Here is a 17,349-nt window from a genome sequence, read left to right on the forward strand (position 1 = left end):
CCTTACTTTAAAGATGGACTGGAACGCCAGAAGTCATCTCTCGCACTACGCGAAGCCAGTTGAGGCCTGCGTCGAAGTGTTCCTGCGTTTGCAACGCCATATATTCCAGGGACGCTTCGCCCACCCTTGTCTTTTTTTTTTTGCATTTTGTATTTTATGATGCGTTTGAATTTGGATATTTTTAGATTGATTGTCTTTGTTTTAACTTTTACAAAAGTTGGAAACTTGTTTGTTTTTTTTAAAAAAGTTGTGTATGATCGAATTTGGAACAACGAACGCGTTAGATGCAAGTCTAACGCATGGCCCAGTTGAAGGGACGCGTCTCGAGAACACAAAAACACTCGAGTATTTAGATAACCTAGACGACACTTTAACTTCACATTTGTTACAGACGTCAGGCGCCGTCTGACGCCAACCATTACCATCTCTCTTCCTATAAAAAGGCCCAACGATTCAAGTTCTTCTTCTTCATCTTCTTCATTTCGCTCTCGAACCATCTGAAACAAAAAGAAAAAAAAAGGAAAACCGAACCCTCCGTCTCCCTCGCTTGCATTGCTTGAGATTCTCTAACCACCATGTCGTCTGCTTCAGATAGCCAAAATTAGAGCGTTAGCTTTGGGAACGACTCTCCGATAAGCTCTTACTCCTCTGCCTCTGTGTCGATTTCACCCCCCTCAAGCCCTAGGAAAACCACCAAAGCCCTCGCCCAAACCAAACCCACACACGGTGGAGCTGCCTCTTCCCAACGGCTGTCCGCTTCGAAACCTTCCTCAGCCCCCACGAAACTCCCGTCCAAAGCCTCCAAAACCACCGTTACCCCTCCGGCCAAAAACCCTTAACCTAAACTTAAAACTCCTCAACCAAAACCCAGAATTGCCCCCAAGCATAAGGCCAAGACACCTGCAAAACCAAGGACGCGTCCGTCATCTACGATCTAAACCCTACACCAAGCCTGCCCTACCACAAATTATCCCTAACATCATTATGGTGGGTGAAACTCACAATCCACTCCCGGCCTATGCCCACAACGCACCGTCACCAGTAGTGCTTCTACCACCTCTACTTTCTATCGAAACCTTGGCCACCATCTATCCCGTGGAATTGGACGCGTCGAGCCAACCACCTAATTTGCCCATCCTCATATCATCCCCTAGGACGCCTCACACCCTAGTGGGCACCCCTCCATTCACTCTACCCATACCACCCTCTGACAGTCCTATGTCAGAGCGCAATCTTGAAGAGTTGGCAGAGCTGGCTTGACTCGACGAACAAAAGGTCTTTGGTGTAATCTTGGCATCCCTCAATCAAAGCCAAGAGGAAGAACAGATGATGTGTTTAGACCCACCGAACGCATCACTTGAGTTAGACGAAGCGGAGCGGTATGCGATGATGCTTGAAGAGGAACTAGAAGAAGAAGGAGAAAGGGAAGAAGAAAATAGAGAAGGGAGAATTGGCCCTAACGCGTCTCAACCACGCTCATCCGACGCGAATGAAGAGCCTTTAAAATAAAAAAGAGTAACGAGAAAAAGAAGATTGATATTGGAGGAAGAAGAAGATGAGCAGTCTGCATCTGGACCTGAGGGTGCAACGCATGAAAACGGCTTAAGGCACGATGCATTAAAGCAAGAATTGGAAAATTAACAGCCCGCAAGGCAAGGGCGAAGGAAGACTGATCTCCAAAGGGAATTGGAGAATGAACTGAGAGAATTGGCAAGGGAAACAAAAGAGTATGCGGCGGGAAAACGCAAGATAACCGACGCGTTACCTAAGAAGACTTCGGGAAGAAAGCGTTAGTTTAATGACATACTCGTAGAGAAGGGTTTCTTCCTCGAACGCCACCCACTGCCGATTTACATAACTGAGACAATAAACGCGTTGGGATGGGATCAATTCTGCATTGGGCACACCCGTATCTGGACTAACCTTGTCCGCATGTTCTACAATAGTGAGTTCGATATGGAGAAAAACACAGCTTTTGTTGATAGGGTGTTAGTGCGCTTCTCAGCTGACAGAATAAACGAAGTTTTCAACATTGACAGTAACCCAGACGCGGAAGGAAATCGCATCTTGGAGCAGCCTACGTCAAGTTAATTAGAAGATGCATTAAGGACAGTAGCCAAGCCTAAAAGCAAACGGCAAACATCGAGAAATGGAGCAAAAATGTTGGCTTCCAGGAATTTAACTCTATATGCGAATCTGTGGTATTACTTGATCAAACGGAGCATCATGCCTACAATGCATGATGAGACATTATCAAAGGAATGCGTCCTGGCTACTTATTGCGTTATGTAGTGCATCCCTCTGGACATTGGAAGAATTATAAGGGATCAGATTAAAGCCATCAAGACTAAGCCACAAAGGCAACTCTACTTTCCATGGCTGATCTGTGCATTGTGCGAACGCGGGGGCAACCCTCTGGGGGATGATCATGAAGATGTCGATGGCTTGATAGACATAAAGTTAGTAAGGCGTCTACTTCGTGGTTCACCACATCAACCTGCCTTACCTGCCAAAGAAGTGGCACCCAAGCCTGGATCATCAAAACGCACCCCTAAAAGAAGACGCGTCCTAATTGTTGAACATAGCAATGAAGCTTCAGAGCATGAAGAACATGAAGCTGAGCCTGAATTCTCGGCTGAAGAAGCGCAACTAGCCCTTGATTTTACTTCCCATGACTCACCATTGGCCCCGCCAGAAGGGAGTCCTAATCAAACGTACCAAGAACCAACTCTTATGGATCAGGACATCCCTTATTCTCTTCCTTTGCCCCAACCAAGTCCAATTCCCAACTTCGTGCCTCCTCCAATAATTTTTGAGCCAACTGGGCTAGGGTCAAGCAACGAAGCAAATTTTAAAGACCCAGTTGGAAGAAATGAACCAACAACATTTATCAGTGATTAGCTCAGACCGTTGGCCGCGTCTATCGAAGGTCTCCAACAGCAGAATCAGGTACTAAGAGATTATTTAAGGGAACAAACAAGACGGATGCAAGACCAATTTGTTTACACAATGCAATACATCAATAAGATCTTGGTTGGAATGTTTGCTTTGCCTCCACTACCTGCTCATCTTAGAAACCCCTTACGCTTCATGGATGAAAACCTTGAGGAAGAATGCCGAGACGAAGCGCTACACAATAGAGTTTTGGGGTGTTGGGTTATTTTTTTCTGTATTTTGATTTAATTGTTCTTTTGCATCTACTTGACTTTTTTGTTTAATTCATGTGAAATTATGAAGATGAATGAGAAATTTCTTATCATTTTGCTCCGTGCGTTTGAACTTAGCATGCTTGATTTTTGTTCTTTGGATATTTCTAAGTCTTGTTCTTGGCCTAACCTCAATGGTATCAACTATATGAAATCTATAAGCATAGAGTAGGCATTAGGAAAATCAACAAGGCTTGAACTTCTCTAAAAAGATTAAGTTTACCTTTTAACGCGTGCAAGCTTTAAGTCTTAAACTCCTTTCAGATTCTCAAAGCCTTTTGAAATTTTGTTTCTCTTTTAGCAATGAGGATTTAGCTCGTTTCCAAATTTGGGATGAGTATAGCTCATCTCCAAATTTGGGGATGAGGAAAATCCGAGTTAAGACGCATCAAACGAATACATCATAAAGAAAAGGGAACAAATAAGAAGAATGTTAAACGCAACTCCTCTGTCATTACTTAAAAAAAAAAAACCTTAAATGGCATGAGTTTAGTTGGAATAGGCACTTAGCTGTAGTTGGATGCTCGCATGACACCCGTGGGGGAAATCCAAAACGAAGTTAAGTCTCCTAGACCAATGCGTCCCATATAACTCCTCTATCTAGTATGAAAAAGATTATATCTTGAAATGCACTGATATTAGATATGAGTTTAGTTGTGAAGGGTTCTCACACGTAGTTGGATGCTCGCATCACACCCGTGGGGGCAAGCCAAAACGAAAGTGGGATACCTGGAACAACGCATGGGTAAGTAAGTTCATAATCTTTTTCTTTTTATCCAGCATTTATTTTACAAAGAACATCTAACGCATTGCTAGTTTAGAAAAAAATGGGAATGTTTTGAGAAATGAAAGGATTTGTGATAAAAGGCCTGCTGCACCTGAAATTAAACATTAGTCCCTTTAAGAAAAGAGTCAATCTGAGTTATATTTTCGAAATTCTTATCTTAAGCTTATAACTGAATATGATGAGAGGCGAACTCTGTACACTTAAGAAAAAGGAGATAAAAAAGAATTATTTTGGAATGCTTGAGGACAAGCATTGTTCAAATTTGGGGGTGGTGATAACTTGTAGAAATACAAGTTATTCTTGCTCTTAAGTTGGAACAACTAAGGTTTTTAATGATAAACTCTCCTCATTTTTAGTAGAAATGCATGGATTTATTCAAACATCAGCAAACTCATGCAAAAGAAGTTTTATTACTAAATATCGCGGCACTAACGCACTGTATTGTAGGATTTCAACGCAAGGATTAACATTAACGCATTAGACAAGTGTCGCAAGAAATGCTCTAACGCATGGGCCATGCGTTGGAGGGAGTTCAATGTAGAGAAGATTCATTGCTCCAGGCTGATTGTGTCACATCAACACTTGCAAATATGGGCACCTGTAGCACGCGGCGTCTGAAAAGCTTCCAAGTAGCAGGCGGTGTTTGAAAAGGCTTTCGAGAGTTAGGTGGCTAACCAAGGCATGGACTTTAATGCTGACCAGAGCATGGACTTTAATGCTGCCCATTCACCAAGTGGACGTGACCAACGCCTATAAATAGATGAAGTCCCTCCAGAGTAAAACAGTTTGAAAATCATCAAGATCGTTACTCTCTGTAAATTATAGTTATAGTCTTAATTCTGTAGAAGTTGTGCCATGGAGTTGAGACGATCAAAAGGGTTGAGAACCACCACCACCATCGGTTAGGGAGCGGAGGACGCCACTCTTGAGAAAGACACTCCGTCCATTTCCTATACAAGTGATTGTACACAACGAGATTGAGCCAAAGAACTACAAGAGATTGTATTCTTTGGCTTGACTAGTTTCCTTCTTATTTATTGCTTCCATTCCATTCGATTGAATATTGCTTTTGTAAAGACTCCTTGTTTCTTTATAAAATTCATATATTTGATCCCTCATACTTGCTATTGTTTATTTCTTGTTTATGTTGAATGCATTAATACTTTATGCACAACTTCATTCTAACGCTCAAGCTAACTTGACAACTTGGTAAAAGCATTCTTAACTTAGATTGTTCGAAGGAATAACTAAGCCGCATCAAGTAGAACGCCTAGTACAGCTAGAGATAGACTTATTGGTGTTTCCTGCATTCTGTGTTAGATGCATGCATCCTAGAGATAGGCTTTGTATGTTATTCGCATTGAGAAATGTTGAATAAGGTCTAACGCATAAACAAACAAATAAGCAAATCATCCCATCTCATCCACATCACATCTTAGTTGTGTACATTCATCTTAGACCGACGTGTCCTCCTACCTCAAATTCCATTTTCGCATGACCCATCATTTACCACTCCACTCTTTTGTATCTTCTTGCACAGACACAACAAGTTAGTGTAAATAATACATCTCTCATATTCATTTTGGAAAACCCCTACAATAGATACAACGCAAGGTCTGCGTTTGGTTAACTGAATCCCTGAGATCGACCCTGGACTTATCAAGAACCTAAATTAGATTTATACTTGGGTCTAGTTTAGGAAAACTTGAACGTCATTATTAGGAGTTGTGTGCGTTCTGTGCATATAACTAACGCCCCAATGCGTTACAATTACTTAAACGCATCAAAGCATAAACACATCACTTATAATTAGAACTTATTTCTCCAATTTATTTTATACAGTACATTCCTAGAGCATCTCACGATAGCAACGAACAACCGACTCGACGGAGAAGGGCGGCTGGACGAGCTGCTGTGTAGGGCAGCGCGAACGTGGGCGCCGACTCGGATGCAGGTGGCTGGGGTGTTGGCGGCTTCACGACGACTGAGGGCTTGAGTGGTGACGCGACTTCACGATGGCTTGGGGCTCGATGGCGAGAGAAAGGGGAGGCTTAAGATGCAATATAAAACAAGAGATGGGAAGGGGGAGGGTTCACGTGTGAAAAGAAAAAGAAAGAGAGAGATTTAATTAAAAAAAAGTTATTTTATTTTATTTTATTATACTTTATTTTATGTTATCTTATTTTATTCTTTCCTTCAATACACACACACATATATATATATATAACCCCTTCTTTCTCCTATCCAAATCCCAAATTCAAAATAGAACCAATTCTCGAAATTTAAATTCAATTTCGACATTAACTTAAAAATCATATTAATTCAACATAAATCCCAAATTTTTCTTTAAACAAAACTAAATTTCAAAATTAACAAAAATGTTCTCAATTATTACAAAAACATTATATCCAATTTACGAACACCCGAGATGTTACAGTAGATAAATTGTTCCTTTAAGGGTTGATTCCAAATTTTGAATAATGTGGCACCACACCCTCTCCTGACCCGAGAGGGGCACGATTGTAGTTGAACTATAACTAGTTGTTCATTAGAAGAATTAGTGGTATCTAAGTATTAGATGTAACTACAGGGGTAAAACGGTAGTTTTGACCTAGGTGTACTTACGAGCAACTTGTAAAGGGTTAACACACTATTGATTGGTTATATCCAATAGACACAAAAATATATCTATAGTGTAAAGAGTGTAGTTGTCAGTCTTTAGTAGAGTAACCGATAGTTTATGAAGGTCAATTAATTTAATTGAAGAGTTTAATTAATTAATTAAGTATCATTGAAGTTTCAATCTATAGGTCCATAAGGTCTCCTTGTTAGCTCAATAAAGGTTAATAAGAATCAAATTAATTTTGGATTAATTAATTATATGAATGTGATTCATATAAAAGCTACAGGTTAAAAATTAATATGAATATGATTTATATTAATATTATAGGTCATATTATATGTGATATAATATCCACTTATATATATATATATAGACACACACACATGTATATTATTAAAACATGGAAGGGGGGTAGGGGAAGGGGAAGAAGGGAGTTATTTTGATAACTCCCCTCAACCCCCTTTCTCTCCATTACGTGATGACACAGAGATATAAATATGTGAAAATAGTTTTCTTAGTTATGTGCTTCATCTTCTTCATCCTTCCCATTTAAGATCTCCCTGTGAAAAATTCTTCTCCCTTGTACCGAAATTAAGCATTAGAAGCCCACATACTCTCTGTTGATACACATAATTGAAAATAACAAGGAAGATTTGTGGTGGTGTCTTTTTGGTTGCCCTGTTCGTTGTGTTCGTGGTGCCAAGTTTAGGAAATCAAGAGAAACAGAGGATTGTTCGTGCTGTTGGAGAGGAAAACGCGAAGAAGTGAGACTTCAAGGGTAAATTTCCGTTTTCCCTTTCTTCTAGAGTAGCATGCTTCATTAATTTTTTGTTTATCCATATTTTCGTTCCTCTGAGTTTTATATTCTGTAAAACAAAATTGAAACACATGCATTCAATTGCTTCTGCTTCAGGGTATTCCAAACCCCTTCAGTGATAACATCCATAAGATGCATGTCAAACTTTTCATATACAACCAGGCTAATTAAACATCTTAATGTAATAGCATCCAGCATAGGAGAATATGTTTCCTCATAATTAATGTCTGGTCTTTGAGAAAATCCTTGTGCAACAAGTCGTGCTCTATATCTTGTAACCTCATTATTTTCATTTCTTTTACGTACAAATACCCATTTATATCCTACGAGTTTTACACCTTCAGGTGTATGGATTACAGGCCCAAAACCTCACGTTTTAAAAATGATTTTAATTCTGCTTGGATGACTTCTTTCCACTTGAGCTAATCCTTTCTATGACGATATTCTTCAACAGATCTAGGTTCAAAATCCTCATTTTCATGAGTGATATCATAGACAACACTATAAGCAAAAATGTTGTCTATAACTACATCAGTTCTAGTCCATCTTTCTTCAGTGGTGATATAATTTGTCGAGATCTCATTGTTATCTTAATATACTTGAGTGAGATCTCATTGTTATCTTAATATACTTGAGTCTCTTCAACATTTTTATCATTAGTCATGTTCAAGGTTTCTTTTTCAATGTTCCCATTTTCAATTGAATCATTTTGACTATTGATTACTTTTCTTTTTCGAGGATTTTTATCCTTTGAACCTGTTAGTCTACTATGCTTCTGGCATATCATTGACTCATAGTTATAACAACTTGTTGAGGTTGGATTTCTATTTTAGATGGAGCATTGACAGCTGGAATATATGACTTGGTCACTTTCTTAGTATTTGTAAATGCATCTTGCATTTGGTTTGCTATGATTTGTAAATGAATTATCTTTCAAACTTCCAATTCACATTAATCTGTACGAGGATCTAAATGAGATAATAATGCTGCATTTCAGATAATTTCATTTTCGAACTTCTTAATTCCTCTCCCAAATGTTGGAAAAGTTGTCTCACTAAAATGACAATTACCAAATCGTACAGTAAATACAATTTTGTGAGGGGTTCAAGATATCTAATAATTGATGAGGAATCAAATCCAACATATATTTCTAACCTTCTTTGAGGTCCCATTTTAATATGTTGTGGTAGGACAACTGGACTGCTCAATAAAAAAATCGCAAATGGAAAATATTTGGCTCCTGGTCATAAGCTAATTGTACTGGGGAGTACTTATGATAAGATATCAGTATGATGCATATAAGCAACGTTGCATGCAAAATAGCATGACCCCATAAAAAAAATATTGGAAGTTCTGCTCTCAAAAGTAATGGTCTACCATTATGAATGTTTGATAAATGATTAAGCTAAACCTTTTGTGTATGAACATGAGAAATAGGATATTCAACACTTATCCCTTTCTCCTTCAATGAAGCTTGATAGAGATCAACTAAGTGTTTGGTCGTACGACAGATACAAGAACAATGCCCCTTCATACCACATCAAAAGCATTGAATTTCAAGATTGTTAGAGCTCTTATTTTGTGGAGTTTTCCCTCTATGATCATCAGTATTTGTGGTTTTCTTGAAATCTGAATGATTATTACCATGTACCACGACCTCGACCTCAACCATGATTATTTGAAATTAAAGCATTCACTTTAGGGAATGGTGTTGCTGCAGTTGGCCGGGATTCATGATTTTTCATTAATAGCTCATTGTTTTGTTCTATAATGAGAAAACATGATATAAGTTTAGAATACTTTTTAAAACATCTTTCTCGATATTGCTGCTGTAGGAGTATATTCGAGACATAAAATATAAAAAATGTCTTCTCTAACATATCTTCATCCGTTATTTTTTCTCCACATAACAATAATTTTAAACTAATTTTAAATAATGCGGAATTATAATCATTTACTTATTTAAAATCTTGAAACCTTTGCATCCAATCATAGCGAGTTTTAGGAAGAATTACTGTTCTTTGATGATCGTACCTTTCTTTCAAACTTTGCCATAGGATATAGGGATCTTTACTGTAAGATATTCAATCTTTAATCCCTCATGAAAATGATGTCAAAGAAAAATCATGGTTTCTTGACTAGAAGTCTTATTTCCTTCTTTAGCCGTTTCTCCAAGATTCATGATATCCAAATGAATTTCAGCATCAAGCATCCATGATAAATAATTATTACCATTGATATCAAGAGCTAGAAACTCCAATTTGATCAGACTTGTCATGGTAAAACTATAACAAAGAAATATACTTATATAAAAAATTAAATAAACATATCAATCATGCATTGTAAACAATGTATGTAATTATTAGAACATGTTTTATTATGTTTTAAAAGTATATATTCAAAATAAATAACCTACTCAATATATATATATATATATATATATATATATATATATATGTATCGTAAACATGATCTGTACATATAAAAATAATAATAACAAACGACATAATACAAAATGATTCAAAACATACATGTCAATGAACTATTAAAGTTATAAACATATCATAATACATAGCAATATACCAATCTTTTATTTAAAGTATCAAGTAATGAAAATTCAAATATGCACATTTTATCCACATATTGATGATGGTTCTAATAAATAAATTGCAATATATGCTCATAAAAAAAACGATTGACAACATGTTTAGATAAAAGTGGTATAACTATTTAGATCAATACTATGAATGACACAAACAACAAGTTTAGGTAAAATAAGAAAAAGATATTATAGAAAATGAACAACATAACATATTACTCACATACATGAGCAAAAATATAAATTATAAAGAAAGATAAATCCAACCCTGGAATTATATAGTTTTTAAGTATATTATATCAATAAGAAGAACATGTCAATATGCATAAAAGAATATGTTGTCAACGTTTAAACTATACACAGTGTATATATGAGGTATTGGATGCACATACACTGTATATATGAAACATTCATAAGTCAAAACACAGAAACAAAAGCAAAAATGAAATTAACCCACCTTTTGCAAGGGAAAGTGGTAGAGTCGTGCTGATAATGTATTGTGAAAATAAAAACAATGCAAAAACAAAACAAGAACAAAAGAGACGAGAGATTAGAGAGAATACATATTGAACTCAATTGTAGTGTGTCAAACAAAGGCACCATGCACCACTATTTATAGAACATGGAATGTTCTATGTTATTGCATAAAATTCAATAAAGGGTGCATGTTATAATATGAAATTCAATAGAAGGTTTATGATATTTGATAACCTATGCAGGTTATGGATATCTACATCAAATAGTATATTATAATATATATTACGTTTATAATAAAAGTTAGTTAATTATAATTCATTTAACGATTTTTAATTTATTAACCTAAATTAACTCTAAAAATGAAAAGAGAATATTTAGTGAAAATTGAGGTTAAAAAGTTTAAATCTTGAAACATAGGACCAAATCGTAAAATTGCAACATTAACTGGGAAGTAAATTGAAACCAAACTCAAAATTTAAAGACTAAATATGTTACATTTTAAAACCAAGAACTAAATAGAAATTAGACTTAAAACTTATTGACCAAAAAAGTATTATCTTCTTTTAAAAATAAATTTAATCTTTCTTGTCTTTTAAAGAGACGAGGATATCTTTAAAAAAATGAAAAATAAATAAGACAACAATATGTCAATATTAAGTTTCAAAACAACCGTATATTTCTAACAACTTTTTTTTTAAAAAAAAATACACAATCTTAACAAAAAAAAATTTAAAAAAAATCTCAAAACTAAAGCGTTACTTCTACAAGAGTATGGAGACAAAAAAAAAGTGTTTTGTTTTGTGTTTTTTTAAACTAAAAATAAAAAGAAATTTACAAAAACAAACCTTGAAAAGGGAGTTTGGTTAATGAAGAAAGGTAGGTGTGAATGTAAAGAAAGAAGTAAAAAAGAAAAAGAAGAAAAAAGGAAAAAAGGAAAATAGTATGTAATGAAAATTGGGAAGGGGGGGGGGGGGGGGGGGGGGGGAAACAGAGAATAGAGATAGCTGAGGACAGAGTTGTGGCAGAGAATAGGAGGATGGGTCATTTCACAACACGACATTACATAACACTCTTCAATTCCTCACTCTGACACACTAAATTAAACACACTCACTCTCCATTTTAATTTTATGCCCCCCTTTCTTCTTCTTTCTCCATTTCTAATTTCATTACATAAATTTCCTGTCCATTTCTCTGACCTAATTCTTCTATCAATATAGTTTTATCACGTAAATTTATATTATCAATTTCGAAATTTGATATTCAATTTTCTCACCACATATTCTATGAAAAAATAAACTCTTTCACCTTTCAATCAATACAAACAATGACATACTTCCTTTTATCTAAATGAATTATAAGAACTAAAATATTATTTTAAATCCTCCAAAGGAAAGTATTATTTTCAATCCAATGTCTTTGTATATATATATATATATTCTTTTTCTCACTTTCTAAATTAGGTTTGGATTATATTTGAGACCTTACTATTTACATTACACGTCTATATTTATTTATTTTTCCTTTACTTTTTAATTACTTGTAATCTAGATCCAAGGTCTTACACAGAAAACAATTATAGTCATTACTATTATTTTTTTATTTAATTATTTAGCAAAATTGTAAATCCATCTTTACACCTAATTAACCTACCACACCGAGGTTTGAACATATTCTATAAATATTTATTCATCATGTAAATAAGTGTAACTAGACGTGTATTTATGAAAGACACTAAAAAAATTTTCCTTTCTAATGTAACAAATTAAAGATAAATTGGAATCATCGCTTTGTTATCTACTTTCTACCAATATTTTTAAAAACTAAGTCAATTTCTTGAAAACTAAAAAACATAGGTCCCGTTCGATTATCATTTGGTATTTAATTTTTTTTTTAAAAAAATAAACCTATATACGTTACTTCTACCTCCAAATTTCTTCCTTAGTTACCTACTTTTTACAAATAATTCAAAAAACAAGTCAAAATTTGGAAATTAAAAAAAAAGTAGCTTTTAATAACTCGTTTTTGTTTTTGAATTTTGATTAAGGATTCAACCATTGTACTTAGAAAAAAATGTAAATCATTGTAAGAAATGAGAAAGAAATAAACTTAATTTTCAAAAAGTAAAAACAAAAAATGAAATGGTTACTAAATATAGCCTTAACTTTTAAGAGCTTGTTTTTATTTTTAAAAATTAGGTAAGAAATCAACTCTTTTTACCTTAAAAAAAAAGATGAAATTCATTATAAGAAATCGAGAGAAAAGAAGGTAAATTTGACACAAAATCAAAGGTTCATCAACAATTTCAACAATGCAGGATTTAAATAGACAAAAAATAAATAAATAAAAAAAAGTATAGAAACTAAATATAAAATTGAAGTAAAATAATATTGGAAAATAGTGTAAATATATAAAGAAGAAGAAAAGGAAAAAGAAAAGTAATAATAAATGCATTGAAGAGGTGAATAATGGCAATGGGTGGTCACCATCTTTATATGCGGGGGTGTTGTAAGAGTAAGCGAAATCATTTCTCGGCGAAGAAGTAGAGGAAACCCTAAACCCACACATATACCAATTTCTTCCCTTTATCTATTAATTGCCTTAAAAGCATGACTTTTACCAACCCTATAAACTCCATTTCCAATTCCTAAATAATATTTTTAAAAATTAAATAAATAATAAAATTCAATTTTATTTGACCACTTGCTTTAATCGAACCCCCAACTTGGACTTCAATAATAATAATAATAATAATGCACTTTTGGATCAGATGCAAAACAAAATTAAATGTTTTACTGAGAAAGAGAGAAATCAAAGTCACTTATGGGAAAGGTTACATTTCCAAAGCTTTGGATTCAAGAGGGAGGGGCTACCCTAGTCTATGTTGAAAGTATGTATATGTATAAAAAGATATATACATGTGTTACCATGGCCCAAACAAAGGGTCATGATTTCTATTAGGGTGAATTAGCTCTAAAAATTTGTTCGACTCAGGATGGTGAGTCGAGAAGCTTTGTTCTATTATCACCTTCTCTCTTTTTATCTTTTTATGTACACACAATTTACTATGGTATTAGTGTATCCAGCTTCTTTAACTTTTGGTAGTAATACCAACATTTAAGATCAAAGAGAGAATATTTTATCATAGTTGAAAAATAAAAATCATTGCAAGTAGTTATCTCTTCCCTAGTTAATAATAATAATAATATCTTACTTAATAATAGCTCAATTGACAAACAATAAAACTTTAATCCTGAAGTTAAAGTTGAAATTGTCTGACTATGTTTGAAGTTGTCTCTTTTATGAGAAATTTTAAATTGATTTAATATATACGAAATTGAATAAGCATTAAATAAAAAAAAGGAAAAACAGGAAAAAGAAAAAAGAAAAAGAACTCATCTATCTTGACTATAATTAATTGATGAACTTCATCGTTAATGAAGTAAATTCTAATTAATCGGTATGAACTTTATCTAAGAAGTCAAACCCCTTAATTTTCACTCTATCATCCCGTCAATACAAAGCTATCATATTTTTCTATTTTATATATAGATACACTAAAATTGAGCTTACTACCAAAAAAAAAAAAAAAAGAAAAAAAAATCTTAAAAGTGTTCAAAGTCCGAGATTTAGAGTGGACACAGGTGTCCCCGGACATAGGGGAGGGAAAACTCCAACTCCCTCTTCTAAAAAAAATAATCATAATAAGAAAATTTAAATCATATTTTGATTATTGAACTTTAATATTATTTTATTTTGATCTCTAAATTTTCAAAAACGTCCATTTTAATCCTTAAAATTTTAAAAAATATTTATTTTAATCCTTACTATTAATATTATATTAACTCTGTAAGGATGAAATTTCATTTAATATGGATTGAGCAAGATGAAGGCGAAGTAAAATACCACTAACCAACGTGCCAAAGGACAAAAATCTTGAATACAAAATAACTTTTGATCTCTTATAAAAAATCACTTTCCCACTTAATTCAGAATTGAAACCTTGGATAACTTAGACATCCAAAAAATACAAGTCATCTCACCATTCTGTTTAAGACTTAACATAATTTTAATAGCAAAGACTAAAGTAAAGACTTTTTAAAAATTTATGAATTAGAATGAATATTTTTTAAAGTTTAGGAACAAAAAATAGAATAAGATTCAGAATTGAATTTGCCAAAGCAAAGTAACATTTAAACCTAACACTAAATAATAATAACTGTCCTTAAACTCATGAAAACAAGATATTAAAAAAATGAATTTTCATGCATGCATGGATGTAATGCAATGTAAGTAATTTACACATAATTTTTTAAAAGGTGTATGGAAATCCCGAGACATTGACGAAGAAGAAGAAAAAAAAAAGGGAGAAAAGATTGAGAGATCTCACCCCAAGTTGAAGTCAAAGAATGATGGAGACAAGTCTCTTTAGTCATTCTTATTCTCTTTTGCCTTCTCTCCTTTTTAGGAAAAATCCTTTATTTATCCCTTCCTTCAACCCTTTTATCATCATTATTATTATTAATTTTTTATAAAAAATTTCTCTCTCTCTCTTAAAACCCTCTCCATTTACTGGAAAACTGGACTGTACTTAATATTTTCAACCAGATCTTCTTCTTCCTCTCTTCCATGTTTTCTTATTATACTATTCATCGATCACAGTGAACCAAAATACTTTTTTTTTTCTTCGTTTTTGCTTCTCTTTTCTTCTTCACGAGATCCAACTTCACATACCCACTTGTAAAAGTGTAAGATTTTCCTTTTCCCCTCTTTTTCCTCTTTGGTTTCTGCAATTTCCTCTCTTTTTTCTCTCTCTCTCTCCTCAGTCTATTCTAAGGTACAGTTTTTGTTTTTTAATCTTTTCCTTCTTTGTTTTCAAACCCATCTTTGGATTCAAGCAAATCTTCTACACCTACTGTGTTTCAATGGAAATAAAACTATGGATGAAGATTATTTTGTAAAGTTCTCTAGATATTCTTTGTATAAAAGGAAAATATTTCCCCAGATAATCAATCCCTTTTCGCCCAATTTCAATTGCTCTTAAATCCCTAGTGTTTTCCATATCCACCATTTATAGGCTAAAATCTTTCCCCTACAGAGAGTTATATAGAAATTTTCTTTCTACTGTTAACAGACAGACAAATAAACAAGATAGCAAATCAGTCAAGTGCATAACTTGACAGTTCTCTAATCCAGATTGTTTTTTTCTCCCTTTTCTAAACGATTGAGTCTATATAAGTTCATAATATGATAGTTGTCAAATTCATAGTAGTTTAATTTTCTCCCTTTGTAAAGGGATTTTCAGTCTATATGTTTGATTGGTTATGTTGAAGTCTAATAGAGTTTTCTTACAGAGGAGGAATTGGAAGATGGCATCGAGTTCCTCGAATTCGCCCTGTGCAGCTTGCAAATTTCTCCGGCGGAAATGCCAACTGGAATGTGTTTTTGCGCCGTATTTTCCGCCGGATCAGCCACAAAAATTCGCGAATGTTCATAAGGTATTCGGAGCCAGTAATGTAACAAAACTTCTCAATGAATTGCATCCTCACCAGAGAGAAGACGCTGTCAATTCGCTCGCCTATGAAGCCGATATGCGCCTTCGTGACCCCGTCTATGGCTGCGTTGGCGTAATTTCTCTGCTTCAACACCAACTCTGTAAACTCCAAATGGATCTCACCTGCGCCAAATCCGAACTATCTAAATATCAAAACCTAGGCATCGGAAACCACGCCGCTCTGATTTCGCCGCCTTCCGCAGTTTCCACCGTCGCTCATGGACAGCGGAACCACCAGCCGGCGTTCAATTTTGCTCGAGATCAACCGCATAGCCTCTATCACGATCAATTTTTCCCTCGAGATCAACAACAACAGCAGATGATGCTCCGACGGAGCTTCGACGGCGGAAGCAACTACGACGGACTTTTGTCCGTCAACGTCACCGCCAGTATTGGCAACCTCAGCCACCAGTTCCAGCAATCTCGTGCCGCCGCCGGAGACGATCGTCGCGGTACTCTCGATCATTCTTAGGGTTTCGTTTCGTTTCTTTTCTTTTTCTTTTCTTTTTTTTTTTTCCTGAAAAATCATAAACTATTGCAGAGAAATCATATACAGCTAATTATCCTGCTAATTTATATATGTAACAATAAAATTAATTTAATCAAAATGTTATCTATTTTTGTTATGATTATTGTGGTCCTAATTCCTGTAGTCCCTAAATTTCAGTTTTTTACTTCTATTTATGTATTGAGTTATATTATAAACTTTTTGTTGTGTTTATTGAATAATTAAAATTTTAAAAACATTTAATAAGTCTTTGTTCTTTCAAATTTTAATTCTGTGTTTAATACAAATCCAATATCTTTAAAAAATTAATTAATCTAATGAAATTCTAAATTTTTAATTTGTAATTTTGAAAGTTCACCTTTATGGACCGAATTCATAATTGAACGTCTGTTTCTAAATTAGGCCCTTCAGATAATAATAATAATAATTATTATTATTTAACTGTACCGTTGAAATAATAATATAACTTGACTTCAATATTACATTTATTAATTAGGGCTAGAAATACATGTCACGATTTTGTAAAATAAACATGTTGATATATGGAATTAAAATTTTGTCTATTCATGTAATTTACATCATTTTTATAAGATATTATTTTATCATAAAATGATAGAGATAGATCTAGTTATCGAAGAATTTGATAGGTAACAAAATGATTTTTTTTAGTATAATAAGTGGAGTATAAAGATGTTAATTAGATTGAAAAATTATGATAAATGCATGGACTATATTTCTTTTAGTTTATTTTGGAAACAAAATTACCAAATAACCATTGG

At 34.0% G+C, this 17,349-nt stretch overlaps 1 protein-coding gene, 1 long non-coding RNA gene and 1 pseudogene across 3 annotated transcripts; 1 reads left to right on the top strand and 2 right to left on the bottom strand.

The window, feature by feature from the left end:
* Positions 1-8,628: 8,628 nt before the first annotated feature.
* LOC120079467 (uncharacterized) lies at positions 8,629-9,835 on the bottom strand (annotated as a pseudogene).
* Positions 9,836-12,756: 2,921 nt separating this feature from the next.
* Positions 12,757-16,688, top strand: AS2 (Lateral organ boundaries (LOB) domain family protein). Of its 2 annotated transcripts, none has more exons than XM_090314485.1 (2): positions 12,757-15,345; positions 15,863-16,688. In XM_090314485.1, the coding sequence occupies exon 2, from the start codon at positions 15,878-15,880 to the stop codon at positions 16,532-16,534; it is 657 nt and encodes a 218-aa protein (XP_090170611.1). In that variant the 5' UTR covers positions 12,757-15,345; positions 15,863-15,877; the 3' UTR covers positions 16,535-16,688. The 2 variants fall into 2 exon arrangements, with proteins under 2 accessions (XP_090170611.1, XP_090170610.1); XM_090314484.1 differs by having other exon boundaries at positions 12,758-15,256.
* Positions 15,744-16,196, bottom strand: LOC150035621 (uncharacterized). Its single transcript, XR_016530005.1, has 2 exons — positions 16,058-16,196; positions 15,744-15,940 (listed from the first exon to the last, which is right to left on the bottom strand). It is a non-coding gene; the product is annotated as an uncharacterized LOC150035621 (long non-coding RNA).
* Positions 16,689-17,349: the final 661 nt, after the last annotated feature.

The sequence above is a fragment of the Benincasa hispida genome, chromosome 6 (genome assembly GCF_027475165.1).
Source record: "Benincasa hispida cultivar pf3 chromosome 6, pf3_genome.v1.1, whole genome shotgun sequence".
NCBI classification, from domain to species: Eukaryota; Viridiplantae; Streptophyta; class Magnoliopsida; order Cucurbitales; family Cucurbitaceae; genus Benincasa; species Benincasa hispida.

What these genes read in the sequence shown, in the direction of transcription:
- AS2 (XM_090314485.1), top strand. Translation starts at nt 15,878, where the DNA reads ATGGCATCGAGTTCCTCGAATTCGCCCTGTGCAGCTTGCAAATTTCTC.